Consider the following 25,596-nt stretch of genomic DNA (forward strand, 5'->3'; position numbering starts at 1 on the left):
GCTGGCCTCCCTGCCTCCAGGCCTGTGCTCCAGCCCATCCTCTTCACAGGGCCTGAGGGGCAGAGAAGGCCACTTCCCTACCCCAGCCTGACCATGGAGGCTGAGGCCCCCGAGCCAGACAACCAGACCCTCCAAGGTCCAGCCTCTGCTCTAAGCCCACCTGCTGCAGAGGCTGGGGGCTGGCGGGACTGGGCTCCCTGCAAAACCTTCCTCAGCTTCACAGGGTCCAGCCCACCCAGCCTTTGAGACTTCACTCTCAGAGCGCCTCAACCCCGAAGTCTTTCCTGGTCAGCTTGCCCCATGGCTTCCCACAGCCTTGGCTCTGTTCCTGTCATTAGTCACTTGTCACCCAGTAGGAACCATGACTTCTGCCTCACTGTGTCCATGGCTTTATTTTTAAATTTTTATCATTCACCTCATATTTTTCTTCCTACCTTTTATTATGGAAATTTTCAAAACTACAGCAAAGTGGAAACAATTGTACAATGGACACCCCTCTCTCCATTACCTGGATTTACAATTTATATCTGACAACATTTCTCTTATCATTTATCACAGGGCTACCTCACCTGGAAACCCTTCACTGTGCATATCTTTACCTGGTAACAATTTTTGTTGAGTTCTCTTTTTGAAATGCAGCAAACAAGTGCATCATTTGCCGAGTTCTGACAAATGCACACACCTGTGTAATCCCCAACCCTGTGAAGGCTCAGACACTACATTTGCCCCCATAAAGTCCCCTCAGCTCCCTTCCCAGGCAATCCCTGCCCCACCCCCTGGAGGCAGCTACTCCCTGATTTCTTCCTCCACAGGCTAGTTTGCTGCTTTAGAACCTCTCCTCAGGGACTCACAGGGGGTGAGCGCGGGGCCTGGCCTGGGGCACTCGGCACCGTGGTTTGGGGATTCATCCCTCCTGTGTGTTGCTGGGTTGGCCCGGGGCTTGGACCCCAGAGGCAGGCTGGAGGCGGCACCTGGTCACTCCTTTTCCTGTATGTGACTGGGCCAGAGTGAGTGTGTGCAAGAAGCCCAGCAGGTGGGTCCCAGCAGTGGTGGCCATAGGAGGACACAGTGCAGAGCAGGGCTTCCCTCTGAGGCCCTGCATCCAGCTCTGCGTCTCGGCCAGAGACCCTCTGGGGGGGTGGGGGGGGCAGGTTGTGCGGGGCAGGAGGACCTGCGGGATGAAGGCAGGACACACTGCGCAGACGGGGACACCCCTGCAACCAGCCTGGGTCCAGGCTGTCCCCCCACCGTGATAAGGTCCCCCTTGTCCCATCCTACTCTCTCCAGAGATAACAACCACAAAGAGTTCAGCTTTTATATGTAAAGACCTACCTAAGTGCACTTTACAAGGATATTTTTACATTAATGGATCATACAGTACATAGTACTTTCCAGCCATCTACACAGTATTCCATTGCATGATGGAACAATTTATTTCATGGGTCTCCCTTGATCAATAACAGTAGTACTCATAACTCATGAGTTATGAGTTCCTAGTAAGTTGATACTACAACTCACATTGTAGGGACTGTCCGGATGCTTACTCCTCTTGGGTCAGAATATCCCTGGGATCAAGACCAGAAGTAGAATTGCTGCCTTAAGGGAACACCCTGGTCACAGTTGGTCAGTGTCCAGTTTCTCTCAAAGTGACTGTCCCAAGCAGCATGTGGTGCTCCCAGACCCGCCCGCCCCAGGGCAGGTCACGTCCACCTGTGCGCCCGTGTCAGTCTCAGGCAGGTCAGATGCCCTCTTCATGCTCAGCTCCATTCGGGTTTCTCAGGGAGATGCCTGCCTTCCCAGTAACTCTCTCTGGAGGCCCCGGATGACCTGGTGTATAATTTTCTTCCAGAGAGAAAGCTCTCTGTTCCAGAAAGGATCAGTATCCCACGGGCTGTTGGTCCTTCTGCCTCTGATGGGCAGCGGCACTGTACATGGGAAATACAGCCCTGCAAGCTGATTTTAGTCCTTCGTGCAACTTCATTTTCATCCTCTGGTTGGAACTGTTGGAGGAATTGGTTATGGGGTGTTGGGAAACAGAAGAGGCTGCTACCTGGACAAAGAAAATTCCTTTATTTTGAAGTCTCTTCTGCTCAAAAATCTGAAACCATCACCCTGCCTTCCACTTTGGAGACTTGCCGGAGTTCAGAAGCCCCCCTTTGGGAGCGGCAGTGCCTGGGGCACAGGGGGCTCTGCTGCAAAGGTGAAGCAGCACGCAAGTGGGGCTGAGGGCAGCAGGAGACACAAGGAGGAATGAGGGTGTCCAGGCGGAGGGCAGTGTGCGCTGCTCCTGAGGACGCGGCATGGGCTGTGCGCTGGGCTGTCAGATGGCCCTGCCCTCGGCTGCCGCCCTCCTTCCTGTCAGCTACGTGGAAGAGGAGGGTGAGTCCAATCTTCACCATAAGGCTGGGACTGGCCATGTCCCTAATCGGGGCTTTCTGGTTCCAACTCACAGCCTAGTGAGCTGAAAAACCACATATCAGGGTATCAGGACGTGTCCCCGGAGAGCAGGGTGATAGATGTTTGGAATTAAGACAGGAGTGGAGGAGGTGTAAGTGAGTGCTGGATTGGGTTCTCGAGATCAGATCCTGGCCCTGAACCTGCCAGGGGTTGGGGGGTACCTCCTGCCCTATCTTAGCTCCAATTTCCCTCTCTGTAAAACTGGAATAGTAGATCATGCCTAGCTCATCTGTTTGGGAGATTTAATGGAGGAAGTGTAAAGATTGATTGGCACACAGTAGATGCTTTCTTGTTAGGAATGTCATTTTGGATGAACACGGGGTACATGCCTTGGCCTGGCACAGATTTGCCATTTCTGGTTCCTCTTGGCTTTTTGCTTGTGGCAGGAAGGCTATACTGGCTCTTTTTGCCTCATCTAGAGCCTGACCTCTCCATATTCAGGCAGCTGAGGTTTCCCTTCTCTGCCTGTATCTACTTACAATATGGTTTATTAGTTTAGAGTTATGCTTCTTTGCAAAAAATAATCCTAAAGTGTAAATTGCAATAATCCTAAAGTGTAAATTGTAAATCCTAAAATGTAAATTGCAAAAATAATCCTAAAGTGAGACTAAGGGGCAGCAGCCCTGCTCAGGGTGGACCAAGTTGTGCTGGCAAAGGTGCGTACGCAGGATACAGTCCCAACTGCTTTTTCCAGGACAAATACAGATTCCCGTGTCACAGTGAGCAGGGCCTTTATGAAGTGTGAGCAGTGAGGGTGCAGCCTGGCAGATTTGGGTTCAGAAGCAGCATTGTGCTGTTGGCCACTGGGCATGGCATGGGGTGTGTCACTTAGGGAAATCAAGGCTGCCCTGAGTGGGCCACACGTCTGATTTCTTAGCACAAGGTAATCAGCTCACCTTCCTTGCTCTTTTTCCAAACCTCAGTGCTCTCCCCACTCTCCCAGGTACTTAGGCTCTTCCAAGGGTAGGGTCACTGCCATCAGGTGCCCTTGGAGGCCAGGCAAATACCACGAGTAAGAGGAGTGGGCCAAGCCAAGCCAAGGACGATTGGCTGCAGTGAGAGGGGTCCTGGAGGGAAGTTGGTTGCTGGGCCATTATGGAGCTTTCCAATCCGAGAAGGGCAGTGGCCTCTAGCCCAGTCAATGGTCGCCCTGCAGAAATACAAATCCACTGATGCCAGATGTTCCCACTTTTCCAAAGAAGCTAGTAATCTGGATTATTATCCAGATTACTAGCAGACTATTACTTTTTTTGAAAATTTTAAAAATTATTTTTTATATTGAGGTGTAGTGATTTACAGTATTAGTTTCAGGTGTATAACATATGGATTCAAAAATGTTATGGCTCATACTCCATTTAAATTTATTATAAAATATTGGCTATATTCCCTGTGAAGTACAATATATCTTGTAGATCATTCATTTTACACATAGTAGTTTGTACTTCTTAATCCCCTACCCCTATCTGGTCACTCTCCCCTTCCCTTTCCCCATTGGTAACCACTAGTTTGTTCTCTTTATCTGTGAGTCTGTTTCTGTTTTGTTATATTCATTTTTGTTTTATTTTTTTTAGGTTCCACATATAAGTGATAACATACAATATTTATCTTTCCCTGTCTGACTTATTTCACTAAGCATAGTATCTTCCAACTCCATCCATGTTGTTACAAATGGCAAAATTTCATTTTTTATGGTTGAGTAATATTCCATACTGTGTAATATTCCACACATATATACATATATATCACATCTTCTTTATCCATTCATCTGTCAATGGACATTTAGGTTGCTTCCATGTCTTAGCTATTGTAAATAGTGCTGCTATGAACATTGGGTTGCATGTATCTTTTTTTTTTTAATATCTATTTATTTATTTATTTGGCTGCATCAGGTCTTAGTTGCAGCACACGGGCTTCTCTCTAGTTGTGGCATGTGGGCTCTAGAGTGCACAGGCTCAGTAGTTGTGGCACACAGGCTCTCGAGTTGTGGTGTGCAGGCTCTAGAGTGCGTGGGCTTAGTTGCCCCATGGCATGTGGGATCTTAGTTCCCCAACCAAGGATCAAACCTGCGTCCCCTGCATTGGAAGGCGGATTCTTAGCCACTGGACCACCAGGGAAGTCCTGCATGTATCTTTTTGAATTAGAGTTTTCTCTGGATATATGCCCAGGAGTGGGATTGCTGGATCATATGATAACTCTATTTTTAGTTTTTTAAGGAACCTCCATAGTGGTTATACCAACTTACATTCCCACCAACAGTGTGCAAGGGTTCCCTTTTCTCCACATCCTGGCCAACATTTGTTATTTGTGGTCTTTTTGATTATAGCCATTCTGACAGGTGAGAAGTGATATCTCATTGGGGTTTTGATTTGCATTTTTCTGATGATCAGTAATGTTGACCACCTTTTCATGTACCTGTTGTCCATCAGTATGTCTTCTTGGGATAAAAACTGTTTATATAGGTCTTCTGCCCATTCTGTAATCAGGTACTACATTTTTTTGATATTGAGGTGTATTCCCTGTTTATATATTTTGGATAATAACCCCTTATCTGTCATATCACTTACAAATATTTTCTCCCATCCATTAAGTTGTCTTTTCATTTTGTTGATGACTTCTTTTGCTGTGCAAAAGCTTTTAAGTTTAATAAGGTCCCATTTGTTTATTTTTGGTTTTGTTTCCCTTTCTTTAGGAGACAAATCAAAAACATAGGGTTACAATTTATGACAAAGAGTGTTCTGCCTCCTTTCCTTTCTAGGAGTATTATGGCTTCCAGACATATATTTAGTTCTTTAATCCAAAATGAGTGTATTTTTGTACATGGTGTGAGAAAATGTTCTAATTCCATCTTTTACATGTACCTGTCCAGTTTTGCCTGCACCACTTATTGAAGAGATTGTCTTTTCCCCATTGTATATTCTTGCCTTTTGTGTCATAGTTCAATTGACCATATGTACATGGGTTTACTTTGGGGCTCTCTATATCTATGTGTCTGTTTCTGTGTAGTACCATATTGTTTTGGTTACTGTAGCTTTGGAGTATAGTCTGAAAATAAGAAGCATAATACCTCCAGCTCTGTACTCTCCCAAGAAATTTTTGGCTATTTTGTGTCGAGAAAGTATGCAGACTTTTAAACATGGGGTCCAATTGTTTGAAGACACTTGAAAAGTTAACAAAATATGTCATCCAGCCAGCTTCAGCCCACAGGCTGAGAATCTACTTTCTGCAAGCAGAGAAATTGCAAACTTTGCCTTGATCTGATGGGACCTGCAGGAAGACCTGAAGCAGGAGGAATCAGACTGCCAGGTCCAAGGCTGTGCTGGCATTTCTGAGGAATATTCCTCGAGTTAATTGACTTTGGGCAAATCAAGCATCTGGGATTGGAATTAGCCAGCCTGGGCCAGGAGGCAGAGGTGGAGGCTAATGACCTTGGACTTGCAACAGGATGACTTGCATGTTATCCTGGACAGCTCCCCAGGGGGAAGGCCCAATAACTGCCCTCTCTGGATCCCCTAGTATTTGCTTCAGGGCCCAGAAATCCCCAGCAGCCTGGAGAGAGGCTATGGCCCAAAACTGTATCTTAGCAAATCAATGTCTCCCACCCTGACGGAAGGAAGTGCTTGGTGAATCCCTGGGGGGTTATGTGAGGTACATGAAGGGGCAGGAAGAGGGAGGAGAAGAGCACTCATTGCAGACTTCAGAACCACAGCTAAGACAGGATTTCACCTTCCATAGAGGATTCTCCTGTGCAGGGTCCTCATCTCCTTCTTGCCTCACCCAGGTCCTGGCCTTGCTCCTGGGGTCTCCAGCCTGCCATAGGCAGAGAGAAACACAGGGAGCAGGAGCAGACTACCAAGTGTCAGAAAGCCCCACAGCTACCCAGGCTTGTGTGCTCAGCTCAGACAAGAGTCAGGACTGTCTTCAGCTTGTGTTATCCTGGTTCCTCTGTCATTTATGTAAGGGAGGGCCTGGTGGAGAGCACTGCCTGTGCCTCTTAGGGAAGACCTTGGACCATCTAGGTCGGAAACCCATGGCTGGGTTCGCCTCTGTGGAGGGGACAACATTAGGTGCCTTTAATGAGCTTGATGGGTCAGAGGCGGTGGTGAGAGGCCCCCTGATTGCTCAAAGCCCAGCCCTGCTGCCTCAGAGTGGACCATCAGTGACAACAGGTGAGCCCAGGGGGAAAACAGATGTTGGTTCTGACACAACTGCTTCCTCAGAGGAGTCCCGTGGGAATTCAGTTATGGGGTAGCCTGCAATAATTGTGAGATCAGGGAAGTCAGCACTCAGCCACTCCTAACACAGACCTTTGGATGTTGCCTTTACAGAATCCTACCAACTTGGGTTTTATGCATATGGCCTAAGTCCAGACAGAATGAAAGACTATACTTGCAGATATAAGTTGGACAAAACCGAAGTCTTCAGTAAGTACCCACCTTGGTGCCTCCAAGTAACACACTTCCCACATTGCTCTGCATTCCTTACAGCCAACCAAGACTTCAAAGCCCTTGCTGACCATTCACTGTGGACACTGTGAGGATAGAGGCAGCATGGACAATGGAAGGAGGGACCTGGCTGGGAAGCCTGGCCACCGCTCCCTTCATCTCAGGCCAGGAAGTGATCAATCCCCAGCACATCAAAAGCGTCTTGGGTCAGGGCGTACACCTTTCAAGGCTGGGTTGGGGGTGCTGGGTCTGTCCTCACTGCTACACTCCCCCCACACTTTCCTCAGCCCTCACTTCCCTTGAGAGACAAGGACTTGAATCTCACGAGTCTGCTTGTGGGAAGTGGAGGCGGCCCCAGGGCCCTGAGTCTGGGCCAGGTGCACTGAGCTCTCCCAGGACCGTGTGGTCACCTGGGATTGAGAGAGAATGCCAACTGCCAGGCCTGGGCCCTGGAATCCTGGCTCTGGCCCACATTACATGTGTGATCTTGACCTAATGAGTGTTCTGTTCTCAGCCTCTATTATCTGTACTGTGAAATGGGGCCAGTATGGTAGGTGCAGTAAGCCCTATCACATATGTAAAGCTACTGTTTGGAAATACTCAGGCACCAGGTGTCCCTCCAGGAAGGGTGAGAGGCCTGAGGAAGCACACAGTTGGGGCAGCAGATGTGCCCTCAGCACTGAGGTGGGCCTGATCTCCCACACAGAGCGCCTGGGGACAGTGGGACTTTCTCTTCTTCCTCAACTCTCCCAGTTAGCCTCCTGATACATTGATTTAATATGATTATATTATTTTCAATGACTTCTCATTCCAGGGCCATCTGGTAAACCCAGAGCGAGCCCTCACCCCGTCACACTTCTGGGCCATCTCTCCTTCTTCCACAGGTGCATAGAATGCGCAGGGCTCTGCCACTGCCACACTCTCACACCACATAGTGTGTAGATGGCCTCAGGGAGTTAGATATCTCTTGGTTTATACTTCAGAAGTGATTAGGACTGAGTAACACATTTATATGGAGAGCTAATGTTTATTACATCTGCTGGTGTGCTAAGTGTCTTACATGCACTACCCCAGTTAATTCTCAAAAGACCTAGTGTTATTGCTTTGTATGCAGCTGATGCAGCAAGAGCTAGAAAGTAGACACAGGTGACCTGATTGCATAATCTAGGACTTTGACCTTGCTGATGACAGTCCTTGAAAAAGACTGGGGACAGCCTATCCTCCAAGAAGTGTATTCAGATACCTCCTCTGGGTTCAGTGGCTATACTGTTTTCTCACCCTTGGTGTCACCTGTGTTTCTCTCTGAGGTGGACCAGCACTAGGGTTTCACATGTCCTGCACTCCTCTGCTGACCGCCATGCTGTACGTGGTCGGAGGCTGACCAGAAGTGGAGGATCAGGACTGTTTATTGCCATGAGCCCCGATGCACTGATGAGGATTGATGTGGTTGTCTCTAACTGTATTTTCCTCTGATTAAAACATCTGGGAAAACATTTTTGTATATATAGAAAAGCATAACAAGGAATAATGTTTAAACCAATATTTCTGTATGCTTTATATTATCTATTTTAGTGTATAATGATTTCATGTATTAAGAAATCTTTAAAATACAGCAATGGAAATATTTGGTTTAATCAGTTAATATTGGTTTCAAAGCTCCTCTGTAGTCAACCATGCTTTTCTTGGCCCTCAGTATGTGAGGTGCCTGCCTTCACCTCACTCTCCCTGCTCTGTGAATACTATGGAGATTACACCACATTTCCTTGTGATTTTTTCACACTAATCCCAATCACCCTACCCCTCAGACACAAATCATTCCCCCGAAATAAAGCCGGTGATTACTTTCAATATCAGCACCAATGAGGGGAACACAGTTCAGAAGTTCTTAGCTAATCTGACAACTCAGTTATGGCCGAAAGCTGGTCACATGGAAGGGGACCATCTGTGGGGAACAGGCCTAGCCTGTGGCCACTGTCGGGGTGTGAGAAGATTTAGGGCTCAGGAGAGAGAAGGTTCCACAGCTACTAGTTACAGACTGTCTGAGCCTCCGGAGTGCCACCTCCGAGCTCCCACAAAATTACAGAACAAGCATGAACACAGAAGCCCTGTTCTCCTCAGGCTTCCCTGTGTCCATAAATGGCACCACCACCCACCCAGGCGCTCTGCTCACTCACCTGCACGTCGTCCTTGACTCCTCTTTGCTCTCATCCCACATCCAGTCCACCTGCAGGCCCTGCTACCTCTGTGTCCAAACTTACCCGAACCTGGCCAGCCACGCCACAGGCTCACTGAACTTAGAATAAAGCCCAAACCCCTTCCCAGGGCCCACGAGGCCCCGCCCCCTCTCTTCATTCACCTCTTTCCCACAACAAGCTCAGCTAGTTATGCCTCAGGCCTCGGAACAGGTGTCCACAGCCCTGACCCTCTTCCGCAGACCTTTCCCTGCCTTTCCCCTCATCTGGTTTCAGCTCCAGGAACACCACCTCAGAAAGACCTTATCTTTAATGAGAATTTTCAATAACATACAAAAGTAGCAAAAATCGTATAATGCCCTTGAAGCAGCCTTCCCCTGCTTTCAGTAATTACCAATCCTGGCCAACCTGGTTTTGCTGATACTCTCACCATTGATTATTGTGAATCAAATCCCAGACATCCCATCATGTCCTGTATAAATATTTCACTTTCTCTTAAAGAGAAATTGAGTCTCTAAAGGACAGGACAGGTCACCTGCTTCTAAGCAGCTGTCCCTTCCCCTCCTTTCTCTATCCTGTCCCTTGCTTATTGATGTCACTGCACTTTTCACTCTGGCGCTTATTTTGTTCATTGTTTGTTACTTTATTGTCTGTCTCCCTCTCCAGTACTGCAAATGTTAGGTCCTTGAGAGCAGGGCCCCTGCCTGCCTTGTTCCCACTAAACGCCAGAGACCTGACAGTGCCTGGTGCACAGTAGGTGTCAGAAGAAGGCAGAGAAGAGAAGCTGCTTCTGCCAAAGTGGTAGCTTTCCTTGCCAAGGGCAGGCAGAAGGGGAGGGGCGGATGGGTGGACAAGTCCACTGACGTTCTTCTCATGTGCTTGTCTTTCAGCTAAACCACCTAACTCAGTGACTGAAGAAAAAATAATTTGCCCAGGACATATTTTTCTTAAGGCTGGACAGTAAGTGTTTAGGTTCGGGGGCCATTTGGGCAGGTGTCGCTACCATGAGGAGTCCAGAATGTGGACTGCCCCCTTTACTGGGGCAGCACATGTCTGTCTCTGGGAGGGCTCAGGGCATCCTCCGCACCTGCCCTGGTTGACAATCCACTGAGGTGCTCAGGGATCCGCGGTGGCCCAGGCTCTGCTGAGGAGGGCAGGATGTGGGAGATGGTGTGCCCCAGGGCTGGTACCTTTGCTCCAAGCAGCTTTTCCGAGTGAAGCCAACATACCGTGTACATACAGAGGAGTCGGGATGGTGCCATCCCTGGTCACTTTGCTCCTGGTCTTGAGGGCATGTGACCCCATGCAGGGCTCCTCACTGCCTGGTCAGCCCTCATTGCAGAGGTCAATCTCATGGTGCCTGGGGATGGGCTCCCCTTACCCTTGCTGCCTGCATTTGAGGAGCCCCAAATGCCTAAACTGCAAAGCCATTACCGTGAGGAGAGCTAGAGCTACAGATTGAGCCAAGTGCAGGAACTGTGTCTATCCTGTCTCTTGGGTCACCATCTGCCCTTTGCTTTAGGGTGGTCGTTGTTGATTACTCTCTGGACCTGGGCAATACCTGGAGTGAGAGAAGCTTGAAAATCACCAGCAAGGACTGTGTGAGTGAATGTTGGGCTGCAGCATCCCTCCGGGCTAGCCAGAGACCCTGCTTGTGAGGGAGAGACAATCAGGGATGTAAGAGAGGGGAATAACATCACAGGGGAAAGGCCAGCAAGTACAGAAGTAGCCTTTGCAGATACGCAACTCGGGTAGCATTTCACAGCCAGCTCGGTGCCCTTAGTCCTTTACTGCAGAGCTGTCCCCCTACTCTGGTTTGTGAAATTCACTGGAATGCTTCTGCAAGACCTGGGGTAAAGCCAGCTGCCCAGGTCCTGCAGAAACTCTGCCCTCTCTGTGAACCAAGTATCATTGAAGGTATGTGGTAGGGACCAATTCGAGCTCTAAGCAGAATTCAGAAACAGTGCTGAGGCTCTGCCCACCCTGGACACACCTTGCCACCTCCCCTGGCCCCGGCCTTGTGGTGGGGAGCTCAAGGCTCCATCCTGGATTCCAGCCGGGGTGAGCGGGAGAGGCTGGGGCACTGTGTACTAGGGGACAGGGTCCAGGGCCTCTGGGACACCTGGGCCCGCCAAATCGGCGTCCCCGGCACAGGGGTCTGGAGAGTGGGAGCAGCCGTGGTCGTGCATAGTCAGGGTGTGTTTGCACTGCGCTAGTGTAGCACTGGGCAGAGCTCTGAACCCTCTCATGACCATCACAGCCCTGGCCTCCCACGCCTGTTTGGGGAACACCGGCTGTCACTCTGCAGATGTCATCAACCTCCCTGCGGCCACACCTCCTTTCTCGTGCTCCTCAGTTGCCCCTCTCCGCTAACTGGCTCTGACCTCTGCAGGGGGACTCTCCCCTCTGTTGCTGGAAAGCTGGCAGGGCAGGTGGGAAGGGCGGGGCTCAGCTCAGGGAGAGGAAGCTGGGAACAAAGTGCTGTTCCCAGGAGCCCTCTTTTCCCAGCTCCACAGCATCCGGGCCCCTTAGCCTGGGGCAGCCCGCCATGGGGGACAGAGCGTGTTAGCCTGGAGTGAGGTTTCCCTGGAAGGAGGGACGCGTGTGCCTAATGCCACCGCCCTTGTGTCCAGTCCCAGCTGGTGAGGGTTCCCGCAGCGTGACGGTCCCCTGTGTGTCTGTCTCCGCTGGTCCCTGCACATCCACCTCCGGACCCGAGATTAACCTCCACGTTTCCCAGCAGGAGTCCCGCCACCGGACAGCCCCCGTCCACAGGCACATTGAGAAGAGAACTCGGGAGCCGCCCGTGGCTCCGGGCCCAGCACAGGGTCACTCTCAGCCCCACTCGGCCTCTCCTTTCGGCCTCCCTGTTTCCGGGGCACAGGCTCTCTCTTCCCCCTTACCCCCCTGCTTCTCTCAAGCAGAGGCTTGATGTAGGGAAGGGCTGGGCAGCGCGGGTCCACAGATGCAGCACACGTGCCCTCGGTTATGCACAACAATAAGAGAACAGAGCCCGTTCCTTAATCTCCGACGTGGACCTGGCCTGTGCGTGGGCTTTCTATAGCCTCTCTCTAATGCTCTCAAGTGCTCGCTCACTTCCTCACTCCAGATGTGCAGACACAGGCTCCAAGGTTGCAGAGCGGGGAAGTAGGGGAGGGAGGCAACGGGGAGGTGAGCAGGGTGTCCTGCCTCTGCTCTTGCACCCACACCTCTCTGGGGCCCCAGAGCCCCACCCTCACCCATCCGTGTGTCGTAGCTTTTTGTGGTCCTCACAAAACCCCTGTACTCTCAGCCAAGACAGGCAGTGAGGGCTGGGTTGTCACTGCATGGAGGACTGGGCTTCCTTGACAGGGCTCTAGGGAGAGTCTCGGAACAGGGCCAGCGGTGGGGTCTGTGGCCCAGGGCTCCACAGTGGCTCTCTGGGTACCAGCCATGATCTCCTCGCCCCACTGTGGTCCCTCTGGATGAGGCAACCTGAGGAGAAGGGGAATTGTGAGGTCTGGTGTGGGAAGTGGATATTGGGTTCATGGGAAGAGATCACCCAGGCCAACCCCAGGACTTTGGGATGTGTGCCCTGTACAGCATGAGACTGTGGAGCCCCCAGCTGTCCCAACTACAACCACAGTGACCACAGTTCCTACCACTGTCAGGACCAGTAGGACGACAACAAGGACAACGACGACCCCAACGCCTACAACTGTCAGGACCAGTAGGACGACAACAAGGATGACAACGACCCCAACGCCTACAACTGTCAGGACCAGTAGGACGACGACAAGGACGACGACGACCCCAACGCCTACAACTGTCAGGACCAGTAGGACGACGACAAGGACGACGACGACCCCAACGCCTACAACTGTCAGGACCAGTAGGACGACGACAAGGACGACGACGACCCCAACGCCTACAACTGTCAGGACCAGTAGGACGACGACAAGGACGACGACGACCCCAACGCCTACAACTGTCAGGACCAGTAGGACGACAACAAGGACGACGACAACAATGATGACAACGAAGACCACAGTGCCTACCACTGTCACCGTGACAACTGTTGTCACAACCACAGTGACTACAGTTGTCACAGAGGAGGAGACCACAGTGCCCATGGTTGTCACCCAGAGCCCAGTTCCCAGCAATCCTCTCTTGTACCCTACACTCATCCCGTCCCTGGTCGTGATACCATTGCTGCTTGTCTGCATCTGCTGCTGCAAGAGGGTGAGTGAACCCTGCCCACACAGCCTGCATCCAGCCCTCAACAACCCCAGAGGGACCAGGCCAATGCCTGCCCCATGATTCTGCCTGTGGTCAGGTTCCATCAGCTCTGGGGTCCTCACACCAGCAAACAAGGCACAGACTCTGTCCTCCCATCCCGGGCATAGACACAGCCTGGGCTTCTAGGGGGCCACCTGCTTCGTGCTTTCACCTTCACAGGGAGGTGGCCTATGGGCTGTCCTGGCCCCTGGGGCAAAAGGACCCCAGACCTCCTGAGACCAGGGCTGCCCCACAGCAGTCAGACTTCTGAAGGACTCAGGTAGACCAAGGCCCCAGGAGTCTCTGCTGTTGGGGGACAAAGAGGGGTCTGCAAGGGCACTGATGGCCCAAAGGGAGAAGGATGCTGGCCAGGAGGATGCTAACCCCGGGGGCAGCTGCGCCTTTGAAAGCAGCATGGATCCCTGTCCATCTCTGGTGCCTTCCATCATTCCGTCGTCAGTCACCACTAAGTCACCAGGATGTGCAGGGCCCCATGCTGGGCACAGAGGGGCAGAAATGAAGCAGCCGCCACCCTTGCCCACAGGAGCTCACCATCTGGTGTCTGGTCTGGTATTGGTAGCTGGGGAGCATTGAGGGTAAATGTCACCTTCAGAGGGTGTGGCAGGTGTCCTGATAATGACAAAGGACAGAGACTGGCCCCAGGTGGGTGGGAAGGCAGAGGCGCTGGCCGGCTGGGTTCGCAAGGACACAGGCCAGAGGTAGGTGAAGAAGAGGAAGAAGCAGAGTGAGAAAGGACAAGCAAAGCAGCATAGAAGCCAGCAGGTCAGATTTCTGCAAAGGGCGAGAAGTGAGGAGAGAAAGTGGGGTGGGGGAGAGGGAGGTGGCCTGTCATCCCTGAGGCTGGGAGGCAGGGAGGGCTGCAGGGGGAGGGAGGGAAGGGGAGAGGAGGAGGGGTGTGGGGAGTGTTCTCTTGTCTTCATATGATGTCAGGGCTGCTGCTGAAAACTCTACCAGGGACCAGGGGCCTTAGTCTGCCTGTCTCCCCCTTGACCCTCCACGGAGGTACCGATTCCCCTTTGATGACCGAGGAGCCTGAGGCTCAGGGAGGTGGAGCCTGTTGGCCACACACACTCAGGCTGTGGGCACCTAGGTTGACACCCCAAAGCCCAGGTTTGATCCGTTACTGCTGCCGAGCAAGGTCCCCTCCTGTCTGCATAGCTGAGCCAGAGCCTTCCATGCCCCTTCCAGCCTGTGTTTATGTCTCTTTAACATCCTAGATCGTCAAGGAGCCACCAGCAGCCCAGAAACCAGAAAAAGTAAGTGGTGTGTTTCGTTGTGATGGTGTCAGCATACTTGATGCACACACTGACCTGCACAGAGAGGCCCTCTGACATGTATGGGGAGATGCCCTCCCCTGCCCCTCCAGCTCCCACCTACCTGGGCAGAGAGAGGTGGCAGATAGAAGAGGGTGACAGAGGGCAGGGAGGGACCCCAGAGAGGACCTGAGACTCACAGAATGTCACCCAGACAACACGGTTCCCCACCTCCGAAGACAGTCTGAACCAGGGCCTTTATCACTGAATCAGCAACATGGGGTAGCCTATTTCAGGAACAGCTATGATCCCTCCTGGTATAAATGGGCTTTTTCTCAATTCCAAAAACACTCTTTGTAGACTGATCCTTCCCAGGACTCGCGCGAGCATTTGGAAAAGGATCCTCAGGTTTCAGGGACCAGGTCCCCCTCCCCGGGCTCTGATGTATGCTGGGATCCATTTCCTTGGTCTTCATCCCTGTTTCATGTCAGGATGAAGGTCTTGGCAGGGTTGGCCTTTAGGGACTGGGGGCTGAGGAGGGTGGAGGGAGTCCTAACCTGACTTTGAGCTGTTGGGGCACAGCGCAGGTAAGCACAGGGACCAAGGGTCAGGTGAGGAGGCTGGGGCTGACCCGGGGTAGGGGCCCAACCCAGGGCCCATAAGAAGTAGTTAGAGCAGGGGTGCCGCGTCCCGAGGCAGGCGGACCTGGGCCTGAGATCTGGTGGGAAACAGGGTCACTGCCCAGGCTGACGTCTACACTGGCTGCAGTGTGGCCCGGGAAGGCTGGATCTGCCAGAGTCGGGTGAATACAGCCCTGTCTCCTGCTAATGCCCGCACCCCTGCCAGCCTCCATCACATGGCACAGCCTCATGCCCAGCTTCTCCTGCAAGGGTGGCCACCAGGAACCAAGGGGACAGGGTAGAGTTTGTTGATGTTTGGAGAAGAGCCATCTTTATAAACCAAAAGGAGTTGGTGTGTTTTTCACATGGAGGCCACTCTCTTACAGTGCCGGGTCCTGCTCATTTGTCCTTCATTCTCCAACAAACATTTGCTGACTGGCCAGTACTTGACAGGAGCCCAGGCAACAGATGTCATGTGTCTGCACCCAGGAGCTGCCAGACAAGAAAGCCTGCAAATTTTTTCTCTTTCTAGAAGCCATGCCCTGTACAGACCAGGGTGATTGTCTCCTGCTGTGGGTGCCAAGAAGACAGGATAAAACAGATGGAGGTGACAAGGACCCTTAGGAAGGGAGGGATGAGAACCTCAAGGCTGGGGGTTTGGAGGAGGGGGAGCCAGTTCAATGCACACAGACTTGGGCCTAAAACACCTGGCTTGGATGGAGATGAGCTTTATGGGCTCTGGTCTCCCACCCCTCGGTGACAGAGAAAAACCAGAGGCCCTCCCGACCCTAGTGGCCCAGGGGTGGACAAAGAGCTGGAGGCTCAGGTGCCCGCTGCCTCCAGGCAGTCCCAGCACCAGGGACCTCCCCGTGGGATGGGCCCAGATTTCTGGATGTTGGGGGCTGCCTCACAACCGGCCGATTCCTGATTCTCACAGAGGTTGTCATCAGCTCTGGCAATGTCCTGGTTTCACTGGCCAGTAACTGGATGAGTGAAAACATACAATGACAAACAGCCACACACCGGTCAGGGGGAAAAAAAAAAATGAAAAAGAAAAGAAACTTCTGAGCCAAGATCTTAACAGCATTAAACTACCCGGGAGTGCCTATGGCTCCTGTGTGCTCAGTGAGGGACGGAGAGAGCTCACTGCATTGTCCTTGAGGCCCCTGAGATGGGAAGACAAGGGCCACACGGAGGAGGGGGCCTGAGGACACTTCCCTCCCCCAGGTGACTGAGATCCCAGCTGGCAGGGGGCTGAGAGATGACAGGGACGAAGAGGGCCGCAGGTGGCAGGTGTGAGGAAGAAAGACCCCACCATCTCTGGGTTCAGCTTTGCCCTCCTCCCCTTAGTCCTGCCTCTGTCGCTGTGGGATCCATTAGTACTCCTGGGAGCTTCAAGTGGCAGTCGGAGGGCCGGCCCCGCATCTGCCCTGACAGTCAGTGTGAGGGCACGGAGAAGCCAGAGCTCACCTTCCAGAGAGGGAGGAAGCACCTGCCAGGGGCTTGTTCCTGCCGCAGGCCCGGCCCCACCTTCCGCCCACACCATGTCCACGTTTTCACCTGTTCTTTGGTTTCCTCATCTCTCTCTCCCCGCCCCGTTTCAGGACCCTTCCCCCTGAGCAAGGACTGGGTCTCTTCCCTGCCTTCTCCCTCTGAGCCCCGCAAAGTCAGGCCCTCTTCCCTCTTCTTCAAGCTCCTGCCCAGTCCCCATGCCCCCCTCACCTTTATCCTTGAGGACCTCTCCTTGGCTACTGCATACCTCCTCCAAACTTTCACACTTTTTTCAAAAGTAGCCCCGACTTCTCCTCCTACACCAAAAGTACTGATTTGTTCCAGAATCCAAAACAATCTGTGACCCACAGTGATGAGCTCCCAACAAACAGAAGGCTCTTAAGCCCCCTGCCCCAGGTGATGGCTGCAGTGCTGTCTCAGCCAGTGTGTGGGGACACAGCCCTGGGGAGCCATGGGAGACAGAGGGGACACCACCCATCTGGAGGCAGCGTCTGTGCCTGTAGCTTCCTCACAACCACATCTGCTTTTCAGGGAAAACTGGATACTTTTTATGACTTTGTCCAGCACTGCAGCCAGGTGCCATTGATGTGGTGTCCGCCCAGGGACATGGTAAGCAGGGCACAGGGATGCTCCCCGTGGGCTGGGGTCTTGCTTTTGCCCTTGACAGTTGCCCCCGGGACTGTGGGTCAGAGAGCCCTCTCCGGGCATCTGCCGAGAGGAATGCCCAAGGCGTGGAGACCTGGAGCTCATGAGCCTCCAGACGATTCTCAACATGGCGCCCGTGCGTTTCCCCTGCGTCCTCGTCTCAAGGATGTCAGGACCTTTCTTCTCCAGAGCAATGCCCAGCAATTCCAATCTTAAGCGAAAAGGGCTGGAGAGGCCTATGGGACTCCCGTCCATCGTCCCTTCCTACTGCCCACCCGACCCTGTGCGACTGCTGGCTGCACCCCATCCATGAGATCCTCCCAGGCTGGTCACTCAGCTGCAGGAGTGGTGGAGGACATGATGACACCCCCTCCCCAATGTTGTCTGGTCAACACTCACTGGTTTTTACCAGGTAGTAAAGATGCCCTCCTTGTGTCAGTGCCTGTGACAATGTGGAGAAGCCCAATTTCTCCACTTGTCATCCTTGTTATTTAATAATAATAATGAGAGATAATTTTATTGCGTCCTTTCTGTGGGTCAGTTGCTCAAGAACTTTCCATGTTTTCACTGCTTTAATCCTCCCAGTAAATGTACAGGTAGATACTACTGTACTGGTAGATCCCAGCTTTATGGAGGCGGGTCTGACCCACAGAGAGGCTGAGTGACTTGTCCCAGCTCACAAAGGATGGGAGCAGCAGAGCGGAACTTTAATTCTGAGCCTGGCTCCACCCTTCTCACTGCTCTGCTCCCCTTTCAGTTCAGCACTCATGGTCTCAGGATGGTTACCCCCAAACCATCAGAGAGCTGCCCTTCTCAGGCCTCCGGATCCGAGGAGGGCCTTGCTCCTGGTTCTCTTGGGAAGCACCTGCCTGGGCATCATATTCCTGGGTGTCCTCATTATGAGACCTTTTGTACAGACCGGGCCAGGGGCCTGGAGGATGTTGCAGTCCCAAGATCTGTAGTGAGGTCTGTACTGACCACATTCACTGAATCAGGAAAACACTGGCTCTTGGTGGCTGGACAGGTGGGCATTTAGAAGCTCTGGATAGGCCTGAAAGTCTCTGGACACTGCGGATGACACACCTGAGGCATGCTCACACCCAGCAGAGACATTGTCCGGTGACAGTGGTGTCGGGGCTCCTTCCGCAGCTGGGCTCGCGGCTCTGGGTATGAATCGAGCTCTGAGTCCAAGCCTTGCTTGCACAGAAGCCCCATTCTCCACCTGTCTCTATAGACAGCTCTCTAGAGACTTGAAAGTCATGAATATCTCAGTGAGTGCCTCTTTGGCCAGATCAGAATCTGTGAGAGAGTGACAGTTAAGCTGAGAAATAATTGATAAAAATAAATCCAGAGAAGTCCTTCCAAACGGAGGAAACAGCCAGTGCGTATGCCCTGGGGCTGTAAGGCTTGGTGAATTGAAAGGCTGGAAATCAAGTGCTGCCCTCATCAATCCAATGGTCAAGATATTCACAGGATACCCAGTGTCACCCCATAGGGTGTGGGGGACAGAGGCACACCAGCCCTGCAGGTCAGAGTGTTGCAAGGGCACCAAATCCAGTTGTTCCCCTGCATGTGGTCCACACACATCGAGCCCTCTGATGATGAATGAATGAATGAATGAATGGGCACTTCTAGTTACACGTGCTCCTGTGTAGAGGCTTTAGGTCATTTCTGTGACACAGGGAGGCATTTTGGATCTGACAATATAAGGCACAGAAATCTGCTTTGCGGGGCACTGCGCAGGGATGGGGAAAGGTCCCTTTGGCATTTTCTGGAGTGATTGTAGGAAAGTACTGACTTCAACCTGTTACCAAATCTGCGAAGTTAGTCTAGTTTCTGAAACGCTCCAAGCCTTACCTTTTTTTTTTAACAAAAACAGGGATAAAATAATAAAATGCCACTGAATAATGCAGTTATGAAGAATGCTAGGTCAATTTTCGGTGAGGCTAAGAAAGTGTCCAGGTGAGTCCGAATAACCCAAAGTCCAGAGGTCCTGGAGTCCCATTGACAAATCCAGTCCAGGGCTGCCCAGAGATGCTGTCAGCTGGTCAGTGTGGTCACCACCCTCCCTGTGGTGCTGCAGACAGATTATCGTGTCCCAAAGGGTCTGCATCAATCTCTACCCAAACCAAGGGGTCTGTATGTGCTGCTGCCTCCAGAGCCCATCACCCATCTGAGGGCACCGTCACCTGCCCTTGCACTGTGGACTCAACCCCAGCCTGAGGGTTGTAGTGAGAACTCATCCCTTCGGCACATACTCACCAAGAGAGCCTGGGCAATGCTGGGGCAACAGTGGCAATCAGCCCTTGTCCTTGCTAACCAGGCTCCCAGTGCAGAGGGGAGCAGGCAAGTTCAACACCAGAGCAAAGGGAGTCCAGAGTCAAAACAACGGGACACCATAGGGAAGGGAGGGCAGATGTCCAATATCTGAACAGAGTCTAGAATTAGGAGCGCAGGCTGGAGGCTAGCACCCAGGGAGAGGAAGGGCATCAACAAAGGCTCACCCTGGGGATCCTGACAGGTCCTGAGCCTGCTCCCCTTGAGCCAAGGAAACCACAGCCTTCTGCTCCCAATTCCAATGGCTTCTCAGTGACCTTCTCTCTCTACTCTTCTTCACACAGGGGAGGTGCACCAACTTCACCTTAATGAATCCCCACTGCACACAAATGTTCTGCGGCCCAAAGATCTGCCTTCAACCCAGCCAGGAGTGCTTCCCCCTCAGTAGCTGCTGTTCACATGGTCAACATCTCCCACCCATACGCTCTCAGTCACTCTCCAGGATGCTGCCACTGATCCCTCCTACTGCCCGGAAGCTCTGCAGAAGTACTTTGTCACTCCCACCCCCATAGACCAACATCTAAAGCACCAAAAACACAAAATTGTTAAGAGCCCCTTTTGTACTGAATTGGACACATATATTGTGTTTTGGCTTACAGTCAAAAGGAGTTGGGATTTGTTGTTGATTAGCAAGAGAGTTTGTTACCTGGTGAGCACTGCTCCACTGTATGAGATGCAGCTATACTGCTCCGCCAGGACAAAGCACCCTGGTGTCCTGTGGATGTAGACACGATGAGTCTCATTCCCCACAGACAGGTCTTCATCTGTCACCATGGGTTGAGATACGTGGGGTTTTAGCCAAAATATGCTCTTTCCAAAAAGCCCACAATATCTTTGATGTATGAATACAGTCTGGTGTCCATTACTCACTTGCTGTTACTTAATCTCCTGGGCAAGTTACTTAATCTCCCTGTGCTTCAATTTCTCACTGAAAAGATGGATAATGGTGTCTCCTCTACAGGGTGCCATGAGGGTGATAGTAACTGCTACAGTATGCTCAGAACAGGGCCAGGTCACTTGTAAAGACTCAGGGGCCCAGTAGTTAATGTCTTCTCCCTCTGCCCCAGGGAGGGAGAGGATGATGAGCTCAGAGACATCAAGAACTGTGCGGTGAGGACCAAGGTGTTAGAAGAAATCATGACTGGGCCTTTCAGCTCTGGATACCAGGACGTGGGCTTGCCACACTTGAGAATTCTCTGTAAACTGCTGACCACATGTAGGTTAGCATCCAAGGCCACCACCCATGTAATCTCCAAGACACTGTGAAAAAAAGGTCCTTGAACCTACTACCTCCTTCAGAAACGTAAGTTCCCTTCCTGTACCTTAATATTTCTCATAATATAAAAGTAATTGCAGGGTCCCAATTTCCCATCAGCTCCTCTGATGACAGAGACAGACCTCCCAATTTTTCAGATGCCTCCTAAAGAATACTTTGAAGACATGATCAGGTTTCCTTCCACACTTACATGCTAGAGGACTATCAACAGGCAAGAATTCACTGTGAAAATCACAGAATATATATGTGAAGGTGAAGCAACACCATGGACCACAGAGTCCAAGAAGGGAAGAAGAGACTGCTTACTCAAATACCAGTGCACATACCAATGCAAAAAATAAGGGACCATGAAGAATCAAGGAAACATGAGATGATGAAAAGAAATGAATAAACTCTCTAAAGAAATAGAGATCTATGGACTCTTGTAGAGAGAATTCAAAATAATCCTCTTAAAATAGTTTAGTGAAATACAAGAAATACACATAGACACACAACTTCATGAAATTCAGGAAAAAAATGTATCAACAAAATGAGATGTTCAACAAAGTAATAGAAACCATCAAAAGAACAACTGGCAACTAGAGCTGAAGAATACAATGACTGTACTGAAGAATATAATAAAGAGATTCAACAACAAACTCAAGCAAGCAGAAGAAAGAATCAGCAAACTAAAAGATAGGTCATTTGAAGTTATCCTGCCACAGGAGTGAAAAGAAAAATTAATTTAAGAGTGAAGAAACACTCTGGGACATTACAAACAGAAGGAATAGAGAATTATGGGAGTCCCATATGAGAAGAGGAAGAGAAAAAGACAGTATGTTTGAAACAAAAGAGTTGAACACTTACCAAACATGGAATGAGAGATGTACATCCAAATTCATGAAGCACAAAGAATCCCAAATAAGCTGAGTCTGCAATGGCTACGGGAAATCACATTGTTAGTAAATTGTCTATGGTCAAAGACACAGGGAATTTTGAAAGCAACAAGAGAAAAATGAGTCACCACATGTAACTCACCACCATAAGAATTTAGAGGGACTTCCCAATACAAACTTTGTAGTCCAGGAGAGAGAGGGGTGATGTATTCAAGTATAGAAAGAAAAAAAAATCCTGTCAAAGAAGAATATTGTACCCAGCAAATCTGTTCTTCAGAAATGAAGAAAGAGATTGAAAATATATCAAAACAAACAAAACTGAAAGAGTTCATCACCAGAAGACCTGCTGTACAAGAATTGCTGCAGGAATTTCATCAAGCAGAAATAAATGCATAAAAATTAGCATTGTGAAAACATAAGAAGTTTGTAAAACTCACTGCTAAGGACACATATTGTCAAAATCAGACCCTGGAATATTGTAATTTTGGTGTGTAATTCACTTAAAACACTAGTTAAGAGGTTAAAATGTATTAAACAACCATAACTACAATAATATCTTATTGCATACAAAACATAAAAGTATATAAATTGTCATATTGATAACCTAACATGTGAAGGATGGAGAAATAAAGGGAAAATTTATGTATGCTATCAATGTTGTTATCAGCTTAGAATAGGATGTTATAAATATATTTTAGGTATGCTTCATGATAACCACAAAGAAAAAACCTCTGGTAGATATAAAAAAGATGATAAAAGGAATCTAAGCATAGCCGGTACAAAAAGTCATCAATTAACCAAAGACAGCAAGATTAGAAGCTAGGGAAAATGGACCTATAAAACAGTTGAAAAAATTAACAAAATGGCAATTGTAAGTATTTACATATCAATAATTACTTTAAACATAAAAAAATTAAATTCAATAGAAACACATAAAATAGCTGAATGGACCAAAAAAAAAAAGGTCCAGAAATATGCTGCCCACAAGAGAATTACTTTAGCCTTAAAGACACCCAAAGACTAACAGTCATGGAATGCAAAAAGATACTCAAGCAAATGGTAACCAGAAGACAGCACTGATATCTATCTATACTTACATCAGACGACATAGACTTTGAGCTAAAAATGCTCCAGGGACAAAGAAGGTCATTATATAATGATAAAAGAAAAGGACAATCCATCAAGAAAACATTGCAATTGCACATATATATATGCACTCAATATCAGAGTACCTAAGTATATAAAGCAATTATTAACAGAACAAAAGGCAAAAAAATAACACAATAATAGGTGAGGACTTTAATAACCACTCTAAACAATGGAAAGATCATCCAGATAGAGAATTGATAAGGAAGCAGCAGATTTGAACAAAAGTATAGACCAAAAGAGACCTAAAAGTTATACACATTTCATTTCATACAACAGCAGCAGAATATACAATTTTCTCAAGCACCTATGGACCATTTTCTAGGATACATCATATTTTAGGCCACAGGCAAGTCTCGATAAATTTAAGAAGACTGACATCATGCCATGCATTTTCTCCAACTACAACTGTATGAAACTAGGAATGAATATCGTGAGGAAAGCTGGAAGATGCTAAATTACATGAAAATTAAACAACGCATGCCTGAGCAACCAGTGGACCAGAGAAGACTTCTTTAAAAACAAACAAATATCTTGAAAATTGAAAAGGCAAACACAGTATGTAAACCAGATCACACAGTATGCAACAAAAACATTTCTAAGGAGGAAATTTATAGAAGTAAATGCATATTTTAAGGACAAAAATATTTCAACTTAAGGAAATATTAGAAAAAGCACAAAGTTAGTAGAAGGAAGAAAATAATAAGATTGGAGCAGAAATTAATGAAATAGAAAACAAGAAAACAATATAAAAGTTTAACAAAATGAAGAGTTAGTTTTCTGGAGAACATAAACAGAATTGACAATAGTTTAGTTAGACTAAGCGAGTAAAAGAAAGAGAAACCAAATTGATGAAATTATAAATGAAGGAGAAGACATGAAAACTGATATTACCAAAATTAAAGTAACTATAAAACTCTACTATTTAACAACTATACATCAACAAATCGGACAATATTGAAGAAATGGGGAAAGTCCTAGAAAGTACAACCCACCAAGACTAAATCCTGAAGAAACAGAAAATCTTAACAGACCAATAATGAGTAAGGAGATTCAATTAGTAATCAAAAACATCCCAACAAAGAAAAGCTCAGAACCAGATGGTTATACTAGTATATTCTACAAATGTTTAAAGAAGAATGAACAACAATCTTTCTCAAACTTTTCTGCAAAAAATGAAGAGGAAGAAACACTACCAAAGACACTTTACAAGGACAGCACTACCCTGAATCCAAAGCCAGAAAAGGACATTTAGGAAAGGAAAACTATAGACCAATATCCCTGGTGAATATAATGGAAAAAATCTCAACAAAGTACTAGTGAACCATTTAAAGGATCATACACCATAATCAAGTGGGATTCTCCCCTGGAATGCAAGGATGGTTCAACATACACAAAACAATAAATGTGATAGATTAATACATTAAAGGATGTTCAACATCCTACTCATTAGGAAAATGCAAATCAAAACCACAATGAGATATCACCTCACACCTTTTAGAATTCCTATCCAGGTGCACTGATGGGTGGAGATGCTTGGAGGGATCCATGTCAAAAGCCCATGTCCTCACTGCAAGGGGTCTATAAAATGTACATTTAGCTTTTCCACCTCTACTGTGCAGGAAAGCCAAGTAGGAGGGATGAGATACAGAGGTTCATTGAACCAACAGACAGAACCTGTCACTGTGGCATTGACTACAGCTCACCACATGAAGAGGCTGAGGGGACACATACATGCAACTCTGTCCCCCAAAAGTGTCCTCTCTCCCCTTAACTCTCTTTGAGAAAAGAGTTTTTTGTGGCATGTGGCCAGCGGTGGTTCGGAGCCAGCTCATAGTGCCTTGTGAGATTTTCAGGAATTTTGTGAGCTAGCTGTTTTAACACAGCCATTATCGAAAACCACATTAAGTAAACTATTAATAAATTATATAAACACAATAAATATCCAAAACTCAGCACTTCCTAATTCTTTTACTAGTTTTCACTATTGAATATCTTGCTGCGGATGGTACCACAACTGTTGGGTCTGTATGTGGGCTGTGGTGCCCTGCTCCTGTGCATTTCTGCCCAACGCCACATCTAATGACATCAAGTCAGCCATGATGGGAGCATCTATGGCATATGCTATAAATCAGGGCTTCATTGCTTGATTCACTGATTATCTGGACTTAAGAATATGAGGGGGAAAAGTTAATTCAGTTTAAACTAAAAATTATGTCCTGTCTGAATTTTTTCCATTGTGATTAGTGCGAAAATTTGAAAGAATATTCTTCAACTGTTAAACTATTCTCTATTTTGAAAAAGACATCACTCAAAACACTGAGAAACAATTGAAATTTAGACAGCTGTTTTCATTGTTTCATTTTCATGTTAACTTTACCGCAAATGAAAATACCATCTGACATTCCTGTTGGAACTACATGCTGAGAGCCAGTTATTAAACATTTACCAGCACACCACCCATGAGACCCAAATGATTTGGAATTCTGGGCACTGGAATACCAGAGACACCCTCCTGGTGTTGGAAGGGGGTCAGGAAATCCTCCAAAGGGCAGGAAGAAAA

At 48.9% G+C, this 25,596-nt stretch overlaps 1 protein-coding gene across 1 annotated transcript in view; it reads left to right on the top strand.

Annotated features, from left to right (window-relative positions):
* Positions 1-20,601, top strand: part of LOC118882409 (anthrax toxin receptor-like) — a 35,096-nt gene extending 14,495 nt beyond the window's left edge. The window contains exons 10-17 of the mRNA XM_036828077.1: positions 6,783-6,878; positions 9,982-10,051; positions 10,614-10,692; positions 12,674-13,312; positions 14,587-14,625; positions 15,775-15,849; positions 17,286-17,363; positions 20,021-20,601. Coding sequence (XP_036683972.1) covers positions 6,783-6,878; positions 9,982-10,051; positions 10,614-10,692; positions 12,674-13,312; positions 14,587-14,625; positions 15,775-15,849; positions 17,286-17,363; positions 20,021-20,248 — 1,304 coding nt within the window. The 3' untranslated portion in view covers positions 20,249-20,601. The remainder of the gene's footprint in view (positions 1-6,782; positions 6,879-9,981; positions 10,052-10,613; positions 10,693-12,673; positions 13,313-14,586; positions 14,626-15,774; positions 15,850-17,285; positions 17,364-20,020) is intronic.
* The last annotated feature ends 4,995 nt before the right edge of the window (positions 20,602-25,596 follow it).

This window comes from Balaenoptera musculus, chromosome 16, assembly GCF_009873245.2.
Source record: "Balaenoptera musculus isolate JJ_BM4_2016_0621 chromosome 16, mBalMus1.pri.v3, whole genome shotgun sequence".
Taxonomy (NCBI): domain Eukaryota; kingdom Metazoa; phylum Chordata; class Mammalia; order Artiodactyla; family Balaenopteridae; genus Balaenoptera; species Balaenoptera musculus.